Consider the following 14,526-nt stretch of genomic DNA (forward strand, 5'->3'; position numbering starts at 1 on the left):
GAGACCCGCCGTCGTTCCAACTATATCACCTTCAAAGTAAAATACCTCGCCGTTACATATATTATTTCAAATGTAGAATGACTACAATCAAACATCTTTAAAGGAAAATTAAAGCCATGTAGCACTAAGAGCCTCTACAGACACACGACACACCAAATCATACCATTTGAATCCAGAGAACGAATCTGCGGCTTTGATTTTGAAGGTCTGATTACTGCAGTTCCGGTGGTTTCCGGTGTCGCTGCACTCTTTCTGAGCTGTCAGAGGGAAGGCGGGACGTAAAGAGAAACTACCGGAAAGGTACTCTCTAATTGGATCAACAATAGGAGCGGTGATGCGATGCAAGGCTGTCATTGGTCAAATGGCCCGTCAATCACAAAACGCCCTCATTCAACGTTCACATGCCATTTTTAAGATATAAACACCACTTTATGTTAAAGGTCTGGAATTTACATTTCAAACATAATAGAACAAACATTTAAGGGCTGAAATTAAAACAAGCAGATATTATTTTAATCATACTGGATACTTTCCTAATGATATTTAGTTATATTAGCTTCAAGTTTGGTCTGAAGCTCAACCGTTTCTTCATACGCAGGTGTCCTTATTGATAATCGGTGATTCTGACGACCTGAATGAACTCGTTAACATCGTGCATTCTGATTACATGATGCAATCATGTGACCCTCAGATCGGAAATGTGTTCACAAGTAATAAACAGTTTGTTTACAGACAGTTTCAAAGAGTAAAAAATTTTTAATGAGTTTTAATTCAATGTGAATAAAAGTGTGTACAAAACCTTCTCGTCATGTTTGTACAGGAATCATGAGAGCCAGGAGGCACCCTCGCTCCAGAGCGTTATGGGAAAACAGGAGGTCCCACTGGTTCCAGCAGGTGGAGACAGGTGCATCACTGTGGTCACGTGACCCTACTTCAGCAGAACATTCCTTCTTTGTGTCATGTGACCACAGAGGCTTCTCTCCCTCTGTGAGGTTAGAGGAGATAAATTAATGATAAATAACTTAAATAAAGCTATGCTCTGATTGGTCAAGGACTCTGAGTTCAAACACAAAGAGGAAGTGTGTCTGAACCCTTTCACAGTAAAGCTACAATCCTTCGCATTAACCCTTTCATCACCTTCTGCCTTAAATTTCCTCCACAGGTCTAGGTTCTGATCCAGAGCTTAGAACCTTAAGCTCAGGATCTCCTTAAACCTGAAGTCCATAACCAAAGGCTGGATGAGGAGGTCTGCATGCTTAGTATAAACATTCAGATCTCAGATTTAACGCTTTGATCCTCCCAATGGAGCCGTCTGAGGAACTCCTGTCAACACATCCTAGAAATATCTCTAAGAACCTCCAGAACCAATCAGGTGACTTCTCTGAGTTCTACCCTCATTCTGATGAAATCTGAATTACAGCAATCTGACACGGGCATTCAGGTGAGCGCCCCCTGCCGGACTACATCCATCTGTCCATATAAACTCCACAAACTCAGATGGCAGTGGATCTGGATCAGTCTGGACGCTGCAGTCCGTATGCAGGGCTCTGACTGGTCCAGCAGTCAGTCTGGAGCAGCCTCCTGCCTGCTGACTGGCTGAGCCTCAAAGGAACAGGAACCGGACTTTGCAGAGTGGAAAAGCTTCATCAGATCGAGAAACCGAAGGTGGACCTGGAAAACGAAACCAAAAAAAAAAAACCTCCCAGATTTAACACTTAGAAGAATAACAGAAGTCAGATATCTACACCTGCATGTTGAGGCTCTGCCCCCTCTCACCTGCTGGGTGGTCTTGTTCCCTAGGTGGGCGGACACCTGTCTGAATGTTTTCCAGGTGGCCCCTCTCTGCTGACAGGCGGTCAGGATGGCTCGGTCCACCTCGCTGGAACAGGAAAAACCAGAATCTGCTTTTAACACTAGTTTCTGTTCTTTTGCGGTTATCATTTAGTTTGATGGCTGTGAAGGAAATCTGAAATGTTTTATTAAAGATGCTTCTTTCCTTCCTTCCTTCTACATTTGTTTGCTTGCTCTTCCTCTGGATGTTTGAGGAATCACTACACCTCAAACTGCTTTAACCTGTTCACGTTTGTAGAACAGTTTTATATTTGCAGGACATTTAAAAATCAAATATTTCTACAACATTTAGTTTTTAACAATACAAATGTCTCGCATTGTTTACTGCAAAAGCTTCATTTATATTTCAGTAAGTCAAATTTTTCTTGATTTTTATACCTTCAGATGTTTTATAGAACATTAATGATCTGTTTTCTTAGGAAAGTTTTATATTTTACACAAGATGCAACATTTAATATATGTTTCTAGAACATGTTTCAAGAGCACGTGAACATGTGTGCACGTGCATGGGTTCAGTATCTTGCCCAAGGATACTTTGGCATGGAGACTTGAGCAGCCAGGGATCAAACCACCAACCTTCCGATTAGGAAGGTTTAAATGATGTTTAAATAATGTTTTTAAAAAATTATAGTAACATTTCTTTAGCAATTCCCTGAGTGTTTCTGGATGTTTCTCTGACCGAGTCCACATGACAACTTTGTCTCCAGTGGCCGTCATCGTGATGTTTTTGGCACAAACCGCTCGCCGCCCCTCCTCCTCTTCCTCTCTGTTGGCACCTCTCTGAGGTTCGACTCGGTTCCCGTCAGGACGACTCTGGGAAGCTGAGTCAGTGGCATGAAACTGCTGGTAGAACTGGCAGACTTCCTGCTGCAGGTCAGGATGATGGTGGAGCAGAGACGAGAGCTGAGAGAACAAACAGTGAATCAGACTTTCAAGTGAGATTAACTGATTATTCAGGAGGAAAATCAATCAGTGATCAATGATTTTAGCCTTGCGCTAATGCAGTGGTTCTCAAATCCAGGCCTCGTGGCCCTGTGTCCTGCAGCTTTTAGATGTGTCTCTGCTTCAACACACCTGAGTCAAATACAGAAGTCATTAGCAGGACTCTGGAGAACTTGACTACATACTGAGGAGGTAATTCAGCCATTTGATTCAGGTGTGTTGGATCAGGGACACATCTAAAACCTGCAGGACACCGGACCTCGAGGCCTGGATTTGAGAACCACTGCGCTAATGGCACCTGTGAAGTCTGTCTCAGACAAATCATTAAAAAAATAATTGATAGATTTTCTGATAATGAAACTGATAGGTCAGCTCAACTGACAGTCAGTACCTACCTTGTTCGTATCCTCAGGTAAGGGGGCAGAGCTTCCTTGCAGTACTGACACTACCTGCTGGTAGAGGGCGGAGCTTTCCCCCAGTCTCTGCCTCAGTTTCCAGAGAAATCGCCGACTGCGTTCAAATAGCTGCTGCTCCAAAACCTGCAGAGAAGGAGAAGAAGAGGAGGATAAGTCACTGAGGGCACCTGAGTGACATCACAGCAGGTCTCTGTGAGGTCACAGTGATGTCACCCACCAGGCCACAGCGGTGAGCTTGTCTATGGTTCAGGAAGGCGGCAAAGTCTCTGAGCAGCTGAGGCCACGGCCGCAGGATGCTGCTCAGTCTGTCGTATAGGACATCGGCCGCTGCCGTGGAGAACTCTTCCAACACCTGCAGCAGCTGCTCCCACAGGCCCGGACACACCTGCACCGCCTCACACACCTGACCAGGTAACAGGAAGTACAGTTTATGGTTACACAACCTTTCCAATTAAACCAAACATTCTTTTAGAATTAAGGCCTCTCACCCTGTAGAGATAATCGTGAGCAAACAGCACATCTTCCCGTCTTCTCTGATCATCTTCATCTTCGTCAGTTTCCTCTGATGATGGCTGAAACCAAACAGGAAGTCTTTATTCCAGGTATCTGGTTAATTGATTATGAGCTGACATTGGCCACTGGAGGAAGGTGTTTGTAAATGTTTCACCTGCTGATGAATGGTCTTTCTACCTCCATCTTCTTCTGCTGTTCTTAATGGTGTCTGGACCACTTCCTGTTTACTCTCTGACACCGCCTCTTGTATGTCATCACTTCCTGCAGTGCTGGGTGAAGATTCAGACAGAACCAGGACAATGTTGCCCTCTTCCTCCTCCTCTTCATCAGTTCTGATGACATCATCCCCCTTCACTTGATGGGAGGTGGGACCTTCACTGGAAGGAGATGTAGAGCATCTGTGACCCCTCTCCCTACTCCTCAGGGCAGCCAGCGTTTGACTGTGGTGTCTAATTTGCTCTCTGGTTGTCGTGGAGAAAGTGGAGGTGGTGATGTCAGTGGGGGCATCACTCCTAGTCAGGAGGAGGCGGTGAAAGAGAACTTGAGGAGGAGCAGGTGTGGAGGGGGCAGAGTCAGTGGGAGGAGGGGCCTGATTAAGCAAGATGAAGCCAATTCGTCTGAAGTCAAGATTCTGAGGGAGGCGGGCTGGGTACCGGGTGCCAGGGGGGAAGCTGTAGGAGCTGGAGGCGGAGCGCAGGAAGGTCAGCTGACTCTGCCGGGCTCCAGTCCACCTGCAGGGGGGTGGGACCTCAGGGGTGGAGCTGTTATAGCACTTGATGGTCGGGTAGATGACAGGGAGAGAACGCTGAGGAGAGAAGAGATGTGTGAAAGGTCCAATCAGAGAGCAGAAGATGAACATATGTGTTTCTTTAAAAATCAATCAGAGCACATGCACAAACATTGGCCATAGCCAGTACAACTGTTTGGAATGTCCTGAAGAAGAAAGTTGTCACTGGTGTACTAAGTAACAGATGTGAAACAGGTCGACCAAGGAAAACAACAGCAGTTCTGATGGAAACACTAAGTGCTGTAAAGAAAGACCCTAAAAGAGCTGCAAGTGACATCAGCAACAACTTCCAGAGGGGACAAAGTTTTATGGAATGATGAGACAAAGATGAGCCTTTACCAAAGTGATGGAGAGGCTAAAGTTTGGAGAAAGAAACAGAGTGGAGGTGATGTCATAGGTTGGGCTTTCATGGCTTCTTCTGGGCTCATTAACCTCCACTTAAACCTATAGAGCATTTTAGCTGCTAAACAGGAGACTGAAGGGAGTAAGCCCCCCCCCCCCCCCCCCCCAAAAAAAAACCCAAAACAAACAACAACTCAAAGAGGTTGTGGTGAAATCCTGGAAAAGCAAAAGAAGAATCACAAAAGAACAATGCAAAAGGTTAGTGATGTCAGTGGGTCACAGGCTTATTGCAAAACTAAATATTCTTACTCACTTTAATCTATTTTATCTTGCAATATTTTTGTGCACAAGAAAAATGGATGGCTTCAGACCAAAGGTGCCACTTTATGAACTGTATCAGATCCAGATGGAAATTCCTGGAAATAAAAGCTGAGATGTTGCTTATTTGTCTCATATTGATTTTTTTTTTTTTTAATGACAAACCCAAATGTTTTCAGTCTACAGCAAAAATAAAGGGATCGGCCTCCACATTTCTTAAAGCTGACACCTGGTTTCACGCTGGCTGTGTAAAAATTGCCGTCACTCTCGTTGTTCACCTCCAGATTTCAATAATCTGACCCACGTGCTGTGGCCGGGTTGGAGACATGACTGTATGACCAGGTTGGTGTCTATCAATGCAGGAGCTCAGGAGATTTTCAGATTACACAAATTACACAGAGAGAGACTCTGCAAAAGCTGAAAAACACAAGACTTCCTGGAGGAAACTGACTGCTTTGTTTATTGTTTGGAGCTTTTCTACTCCTTTACCAGCACTGTTTAGGAGACCTTTTTTTCTCAGTGGCAACACCTATCTGGTCTTTAAGTCCAACGTCATTTCTGGGTCTAAATGCTCCGAAATAAACAACAATGGCAGAACCAGTGACTCTTCACTATTACAGAAGACTGTAACATCCCGTATCAACTGCAGCCAGTTTCTTCTTCTCTTTCTCATCGGTAAAATGCCAGCTGAGTTTTTTTCTTTATTTGGATCGGTTAAAACGAGGGACACAGCATTGCGGCACACAGGACATTTTGGACCCGGAAATGGAATTCTACGTAATCACTTAACAACTAGATTGTTCAGGAGAAGACTGCAGCGAGTCAGGCACACCTCAAGCACCAGTGCATACACTGATGGGGGTGTGGTGATCTCACACTTGGGGCACGCAACAATAACGCTGACCTCACTCAGCCACCGTCCCTGCTGTTATGTCAGGGCTGTGTTTCTGCTGCTCATAAACTGTCGCTCAGCTGACAATTTTAAAGGTGATTTTGATGCATACAGACACACTGAGGTCACCTCCCTGCAAGTCACTCTTTAACCATCAGAAGTCAGACTTGCCTCATTGAGTGGGGCAGCTCAGATTTACTGTTCATCACACGTTTTTTCCATACAGAGTTTCACACATGGGGGAACTTCACTTTGGCGGGCTGAAAACAACACCTTTGATTTACATGCCAAAAATTCCCATGCTCTTATTTTGAAGTTTAATTTGAAACTGCAGATGGTGCTGATGCAGGTACAGCTTCCATTTGAACTCAAAGACCGCATGCGGGGGAAAGACGCTCAGCTGACAGTTACTGTTATGATCGGTGTCACGGTGGATGTTTTACATGGCACAAAGGAAACAGGAGCAGCTATCCTACCAGCAGCCACAGAGGCATGACACTCTCCTCTCTCTCCACAGGGGGGCGCTGCTCTGCTGGATCCACAGGATGACATGTCAGCGGCATCGGGAGCACCTGTCGCTGGTACCGGAATGTCTGCATAGGATGGAGAGATGGACTCAGCTCAGAGCGACAAAGCGTATATGTGTGTGTGTGTGTGTGTGTGTGCGTGTGTTACCTTGACAATGTTGTCAGGCGAACCTGGTCTGCAGCACTGCAGGATCCTTCGTCGTACTTGCACCAGAGTCTTCCTCAGCAGGAACTGAGACACCAGTTTGGGTGGGTCACATGACCCCTCCATGTTCCTGAGGCCGAGCACCAGCAGACTGAAAAACACTCACACATAAGAGTTCAATTGAATTCACTTTTATTTGTAAGCACCAAATCACAACAGTCGCCTCAATGCACTTTATACTGTGAGGACCCCACAATAATAAAACACTGTAGCTGCAAAGAGTGAGGTCATGGCGAGGGTTTTTCAAGCCAGCTTGTGTGAGTAGGTGCATTCTCACCAGTCCTCAGCTGCAGTGAAAGCCGTCGTCCTACGGGGGCAGTACAGCGCCGGGTCTAGGCTGGCGCTGGGCAGGAGCTCCGGATACATGAAGACGGGCCGTGTGGCGAAGAGCCAGGCGAGTTCAGCCGGCATGACGGGGAAGCAGCGCACTGTGAGCAGGTGAAACCAGGTTACAATCAATCCCCCAGCAATCAAAGAAGCCCCGCCCCCCCAGCTGTACTCACTGCGGCCCCTCGCATCATGGGGGCGGAGCTGTGGCTGGTAGCTGATGGGCGCTTGATTCAGTTCATCCAGCAGTTGCAGTGCCACCTGCAGGTTGGACGCTCTGAAGGCACTACAGAAACTGGGAAGAGCCACCGAACCAATCAGCTCAGCCCGCTGCGCCAGCAGGTCCAGCTCGCACTGACAGGCAGGAAGTGACATTAACGGGTGCATTAACAACAGGAAGTACATCACAACACATCCAGGTGAGTTACCAGGAACTGCCGACAGGTCTCCGCTTCGCTGTGCAGTCTGAGCACAGGTGAGGTCAGCAGGTGAACCTGCGTCAGGAGCTGGACGTGCTGAGAGACAGAGAGACGGCAGGTAAACACAGGTACTGTAGTCATGGTAACAGCTCTCAGCAGCCATGCTGAAACAGTCCAGTGTGTTTACCTGTTGGAGCTGCTGTTGCAGGCGTTTCCTCTGCTCAGTGTTCACCTTCAGTGTGTGTAGCTCCGTGTGTGTGTGCGTGTCATATGTTGTCTGCGTCAGCCGTTTCCTCCTTATTAATGCCAGCTGCTGCTTCACCGTACGCAGTTCTGTGATTGGTTCATCCTCCGCCTCATCATCAGCACGCTCTCTGAGATGGAAACATACAGTCAGAGAAATATCCAGGTTTGTGTGAGCGTGTGTGCGTGCTACATACCTGTCCTGCTGCTCCTCAGGCATGTGAGTCTGAACTATTTGTGTTTCCTCCTGTGGCTCTTCCTCTTCCTCATGGCCTTCATCATCCACTTCCTGTCCTGCCAGGTCCTCTTTCAGCTGAGACACACAGAGAGGTGAGCAAACAGGTGAGGATGAAGGGGAGGGGCCAGACAGGTAACCTGAATTGAGTTTCATACCGTTTCAAAGAGCTCCTCCATCAGCTCGTTCACCTCCTTCTCTGAGGACACAAACACAAATCAACATCAGCTGCAGATACTGATTATTGATCAGTCAGTATTCAGGTATTACTGCAGTGACCTTAAACGACTGTCAGCAGAGTTTTACTGGTGTCCATGAGGTCAAAGGTCAAACCCTCAAAAATGTTTTATATGCAGGAAAAACCTGAACATGTGTGTGCTTGTTTACTGACTGGTGATGCGGACAGCCTTGTCATCACGGTAATCCTCTACATCAGGCTCATCGATGTCAGCCAGGAAGTTGTACTCTGGATCATCTTCATCATCACACTCCTCTGTCAGAGACAGATTATGGATCAGAGTTTTAGTCCACAGTCAGAACTCGAAGCCCCGCTCAGTTACATACCCTCACCTTCATTGTCTACGTCTGAGCTCATCAGGCCTCTCAGCCAATCAGTCCACTCCCTGTCCTCGTGTGTGGTGCCAGAGTCGTACATATCAGGTGTGATGTCAGGAGCTCGAAGCTCTGCCTCCAGCCGGCCCAGCGGGACATCCCTGAGAGGACGTTTGGACCGAGTCCGGTACGCCATGAGACCGGCCTCGTCCTCGGACTCAGTCAGAGGCTGACAGAGATGACAATAAACAGCTTATTCAGCTCATTTGAACTTCTGTTGGTTTCACACATAACCATTCAAGAATCACATGACCCGCTGTCTCCAGGTTTACCTGATAGGGCTCCAAACAAACAGCCAGCTCCTCCTCCACAGCATGAAGCTTCTCCAGGAAGGTGCTGTCAGTCACAGCTTTGGGAAGCAGAGCTTTGGGAGGAGGGGGTGGTCCCATGGTTCCTGCCCTCAAACGTCTGGAGCGGCTTCGAGAAGTCTGACAGGACAGAGGCGAGGAGGCGGGGTTTAAAGCTCAGGTAGACAGTCACATTAAATCAGGCTTTTATAAACAGGTGTACATAAATCTACTGAACAGTCCTGTTTTCACTCAAACCTCCATGTTTACAGTCAGATCAACAGAAGGATGAATTTCAGTATTGATTAATCTGATCAATATTTTTATTTATCTTTAATGTCTCATTTTGTTAATTTCCAACAAGTTATTTACACAATGTCTGACAAAGCTGAAGGTTTCACAGATATTTTCAGTTTTAAAGCTCTGACTGATCAGTGGACTGATTGATTGATGGCTTGATGATCACACCTGCCACGGGCTGCAGCTGTCCTCCTCAGCTCGGGCCAGTCGACTCCCTCGAGGAGAAGAAGCCATGCTCTCCATGTCACTCTCCTGGAACGTCTGCACACACAATCAATCAATCAATCAATCATCAATCAACGATCATCAGCATCACAGCGTGCTGCAGCCATTCAAGAGTCTCACGTCTTCAGCCGTCTCGTCCTCCTCCTCCTCGTCGGGACGGTACTCTTCATCAGAGGAATCTTCTTCAGCGAGAGGGATATCCACAAACTGAGGAGCCTGAGAACAGACGCACGGAGCTGAAACTTTATCGACAACATGACTCAGTACACCAAACAAAGGTGACATTCTCACATCCTTGCAGCTTCAGTCCAAGCATTCAGGAGGGAAATAAGAACATATTTTTAACATAATTAAAAATAAATGGTTCAAAAAATGAACTTTAAAACATGTTTGTATTTATTTCTAATTATTTTTAAATCGCTTAACATGCTTTAAAAATGTTATTGAAACATGTTAATACTCTTACTAAACGTTCTACATATTTTTACTTGTGTAGGGTTCTGCAGCTACGGAACAGAAGGTTGGAAGTTCAAATTGTCGAAGGAGTAATTTTTTTTAATTCTCTGTTAATAAAAATGTTTTTATTGTCTACAAATGTAATGAAAATAAAATATTAAATTTTGTTAATTTTATCAGACAGATGTTTTTTTAAAATAATGTTTAAAAAAAAAAGGATGAAAATTTTGACAACTTGTTTAGGAAACATTTCTATTATTATTATCATTATTAGACAAAAAAATAATGTTTAGTTGAACTAATTTCATGGATATTTGTTCCAAATAAAATATGTAAATGTTCAAAGGTAAAAACTTTTTAAGAGTTAAGTGTAAAAATGACATTTATGTCAAATACGGACAAAAAAGTTAAAAATATGTGTCGCTGAAATAAAGAATATTTGTCTAAAAAAGTTAAAATGTTTTCAAACAATTTAATATGATTTTTAAAAACTTGAATTTAGCTCATGATGTGATAAAGAACGCAGTCAGAACTTCAGGTTTGACCTCTGACGTTTACCTTGATGATGTCACTGGTTTTCTTGATGGGCGAGATGTTCCAGGTTGGAATCACCTGACAGGAAATAGAAAGGTCAGAGGGCTGTGTGTGTATGTGTGTGTGTGCTGGGACTGCAGCTGATCAGCTGCTGTAAGAGGGCTCACCACGCCTTTCTCCACCACCTCCTTCAGCTTCGATCGAGTCATTTTGGGCTCCTACAGAGAAGAAGAAAAAGGACGTGAGCAGCAGGGTCAGGACTCGTGATCAAAGTCAGTGTTCTGATTGGATGATAGACTCACAAATGGAGGGACAGCCTCAGTCTCATTAATGGCAGCTTTCATCATGGCCACCACATGCTCATTGGTGATCACTTCCTGTAGGTAAAAGTTAAAACTTTAAAAAGTAAGTTTTTAGATATTTTAGAGTTATAGAGATTTAGATATTTGCTTCTTCTGGTTTCACTCTTCAGCGTTCAGGTCAGCACCCCCTCCAGGTGTGCCAGGTGCACGCACTCACATGGATGATGTTTTTGACATTCACAGTGGTCAAGTTGTGTTGTTTGGACTTTGTCTCAAGTGACTGATCCAGCTGTCTGTCAATCTCCACCTCCACTCCCGCCTCCTCCTCACTCTCTGAGGCCCCGTCCCTCTGCTCCTCCTCCTCAGTGAGTTTCCTCTTCTTCCTCCTGGCTGTCTTCCTCCTGGTGGCCTTCATCTCCACCTGGCTGTCCTCTGATGGAGAGATAACTTGTTAGTTTATCAGAGACCCAGGTCCTCAGAGACCTGTGAGTGCGTGTGTGTGTTACCCATAGTGATGATGAGGCTTGAGTCAGTGGTGTCTTCCTCCACCAGCAGGTAGCCTTCCTCCTCCTCCTGCAGCAGAGCATCATTGGCGGCGAGCTGCAGCGGTCCAGCACTGGCGACAGCAGGAACGAGTTTGGATGTGCTGAGTTTGACACGCTTTGGGCCCAGGTTCATTGTGGAGAAACATGACCTCTGACCTCTGAAACAATGACATCATCAGACTCAAGATTTCAAAATAAAGTAAATAAACCTAAACAAAAAGCATTAAAGGGCTATGCAAGCTACGACTGCCGCCCCTCGACAGGCTTCCAGAAGTTGGTCAATCAGAAGAAATTTGTGTTAAAGAGAGGCTCAGAGGGTCAGGATGAAGCCACTGCGCAGGCAGGGATTGGGACGGGGCTCTGCTGCTGCTCTGAACCTTTACAGCTTTTCCCGGAGCGCCTCCGTTAAAGACCGGGAGAGACACCAGAGGGGCGGACAGACAGACAGTGCAGAAGGCCACCACACGAAACTACCGGTGTTTACCTGGGGTTGCGTGTTTTTAGCCGCTGCGGCTCATCGTGCCACCTCCCGTCAGTTAGGTGCTAACGTGAGCCACTGCGGGCTCCGGCTCATAGCAAGCGGAGCAGCAGGCCTTCTGGTCCAACCTCAGTACACGTCCACGGGATGCAACACGAACTCAGTTACCGCCACAACAACCGTCAGAAGAATCCGCCTTCAAAAACTACATTTCCGGCGCCCTCTCTCTGACGTTTCACACTTGAGCGAGGTGACGTCATCTTGCGTCTCCTGCGTGTTTAAAAACAAAACAAAAAATCAATCATTTTTTTAATCAAGTCAGTGTTGTGATTGGATGACAGACTCACAAAAATCAGTATTTTTTTCTTAATGGAAGAAATGTATGAAAAAGCGTTAAGAAGAGGCCAAATGTCCCTGCGATTCAAAGAAGCTCCGCTTCTACTTCAATTAATGTCAAAGCACAGAAATATTCAGCTTGCTTTGATGACTGCTCAGTCTGGTTAAATATTACTAATGGTGTGATTTCGATGAGACCTGATCAAAGTTGATTTACTCTGAAAGGAAATGTATTCTGAAAGACACTTTTTTGGGGAATCAGCTCAGACATGAAACTCTGACAATCTCATCAAAAGCTCCATGTTTCAATCTGTTCCTCAGGTCACGGGGTCAGAGAGTGGATGGCCAACATAAATGAATTTTATCAGGGTTGAGGTTTAAAAATAAATGTGACATTTTTATCTTAATGGCATTTTTTTTGATATCTGCAAGAGAAACTCAGGGTAAAAAGCACAGCAACAAGGAGAACGAGCAGCTTCTTCTTTCCAAATGTTCTCCTGGACATTCAAAGGTAAATAAACCTAAACAAAGTTAAAGGAGGGTGCTTTGAGAATGATCTGCATGTGTTACTGTTTGAGGCTCTCAGGCACAAGCAGTTAACAAAGAGACTGAAGTGTGAAGATATGACAGAAAGAAACTGTGTGGTAATTTGTTCAAATATGCATTCTGGGCTCGTGAAACAAATACCAGTTTGTGTTGAAGTGGTAAAATATATAAGATTTAAACTGTCCTGAACCCAGCTGTGTGTCTGTGAGCAGTGATCACTCTATGGATGGACCTATAGACTTTAAACATGGACAGCCTGCTGATGGAAGGTAAGAATCCACCCACCCAGTTCAGGGTTGTGATGGTGCTGGAGCCTATCCCAGCTGTCATAGGGTGAGAGGCAGGGTACACCTGGACAGGTGAAGAAGATCCTTGCTAGTGTCAATTGATGGAAAGTTACAGGGCCCGACAAGATCCCTGAGCAGGTCCTAAAGTACTGTGTGGAACAACTAAAAGATGTGGTCACAAACATCTTCAACACCTCTCTCAGCCAGGCAGTGGTACCCACATACCTCAAAAGAGCTACCACTGTCCCTGTGCCAAAGAAGCACAATCCGGCCAAACTAAATGACTACTTCCCTGTGGCACTCATATCAATGTTGAAGTGCTTTGAATGGCTAGTCGTACAGCACATAAAATCCTGCCTCCCTGCCCCCCCCTACAGTTTGCCTACACAGTAAACCGTTCCACTGAAGATGCCATCTCCACCACACTCCACCTCATCCTGTCCCACCTGGAAGATAAAGACCTACTCCAGAATCCTCTTTATTGACTTCAGGGCCCTATTCCAGGAAGCATGTTCAACAAAAACTCTGAGTTGATCGACTCTGAGATCAGCAACTCTGAGTTTCCTGTTCCAGAACAGCTGATCAGAGTTGTTTGTATCCTCACCCTGACTTTGCATGTCCATGAGTGAGGAAAGAAAGCCATCATCAATAGAGCTCAAATACCAGGATTCACCATGGCCACAAGTAAATAAAGAGCCTCCATTTCAACCCAGTGGATCGAAGATCGTATGTGTCAGTGTGAAGCGTGACGCTTACCTAAAAAACAGGAGGAAAGGAAAGAGTATTTTCATCAGATTGATCCACTCTGTCATCTTCATAGATAGAATAAAAGTTTGACATAAAATAAATCTTTTATATGTCTGCTGTCATCATTGACCCAACTTGAATTTTCCCCAGATGAAGCAGAATCCTAATTTTATATTTATTTGTTTTTTTTAATAATTATTCGGCTCTAACTTCACAGGACAAAATGCAGGAGAGAGAAAGTGAAGATAAAAATGTGGAGAAATCAGAACCAGTTTTCTATATGGAGCTGTGATACCAGTGACCCGGACAGCAGCAGACCTCGGGGGCAGAGCTGCCCTCGGGTCAGATTTTTATTAAACAAAAACTTTTTGCTGCAGTTTATGACAATTCCTTTGTTTGAATAATTATTCAGTAGAAATGTAATCTCTTGATTTAATAGCAAGCTCACTTTTTTATTTTTCTTAAATATTTTTTATAATTTCTGCCATTACTGGATAAAAATGAGCAATGAGATTTAGAGAAAAACTGCTTTAATGTTCCCAGTTTAACTGTTTCTAATCTGATCTAAGATCAGCTTCACTGATGACTGAACACTCTCACAGCAGAGATGTTTTACTGAGTTGCTGTTAAAGGTCAGAGGTCAGTCATAGTTTCTTATTTAACATGCAGAGCAGCTTTCCAAGTCTGTGATGAATGTAAAGTTTTATCAATAAAGCCAAACAGGTTATCAGAAATGTCTCAGCTTTTATAGGTTTTAAATATTTCAGTACAGTTTGGGAGGATGAGCCATTTTCATTAAAGAATGCAGATCATGTTGGGAAAAATGAAGCCATTATGAACAGATCCGGACAGGA

The 14,526-nt window shown here is 45.0% G+C and overlaps 1 protein-coding gene across 3 annotated transcripts; it reads right to left on the reverse strand.

The window, feature by feature from the left end:
• Positions 1-203: 203 nt before the first annotated feature.
• On the reverse strand, positions 204-11,959 carry gon4la (gon-4 like a). 3 transcript variants are annotated; one of them, XR_004020619.1, is made up of 27 exons: positions 11,763-11,959; positions 11,240-11,436; positions 10,951-11,165; positions 10,734-10,808; positions 10,599-10,649; positions 10,456-10,509; positions 9,562-9,657; positions 9,385-9,477; positions 8,902-9,057; positions 8,588-8,798; positions 8,409-8,510; positions 8,176-8,216; positions 7,980-8,095; positions 7,727-7,913; positions 7,549-7,635; positions 7,297-7,474; positions 7,071-7,221; positions 6,737-6,884; positions 6,538-6,654; positions 3,877-4,527; positions 3,698-3,781; positions 3,427-3,612; positions 3,189-3,332; positions 2,531-2,754; positions 1,777-1,879; positions 800-1,671; positions 204-257 (listed from the first exon to the last, which is right to left on the reverse strand). XR_004020619.1 is itself a non-coding variant. In XM_030741918.1 (26 exons), exons 2-26 carry the CDS (start codon positions 11,409-11,411, stop codon positions 1,564-1,566), a joined length of 3,729 nt encoding a protein of 1,242 aa, XP_030597778.1. In that variant the 5' UTR covers positions 11,412-11,436; positions 11,763-11,959; the 3' UTR covers positions 749-1,563. The 3 variants fall into 3 exon arrangements, 2 of the variants coding, with proteins under 2 accessions (XP_030597778.1, XP_030597777.1); XM_030741918.1 differs by lacking the exon at positions 204-257 and having other exon boundaries at positions 749-1,671; positions 6,737-6,863; XM_030741917.1 differs by lacking the exon at positions 204-257 and having other exon boundaries at positions 749-1,671.
• Positions 11,960-14,526: the final 2,567 nt, after the last annotated feature.

This window comes from Archocentrus centrarchus, chromosome 11, assembly GCF_007364275.1.
Source record: "Archocentrus centrarchus isolate MPI-CPG fArcCen1 chromosome 11, fArcCen1, whole genome shotgun sequence".
Taxonomy (NCBI): Eukaryota; Metazoa; Chordata; class Actinopteri; order Cichliformes; family Cichlidae; genus Archocentrus; species Archocentrus centrarchus.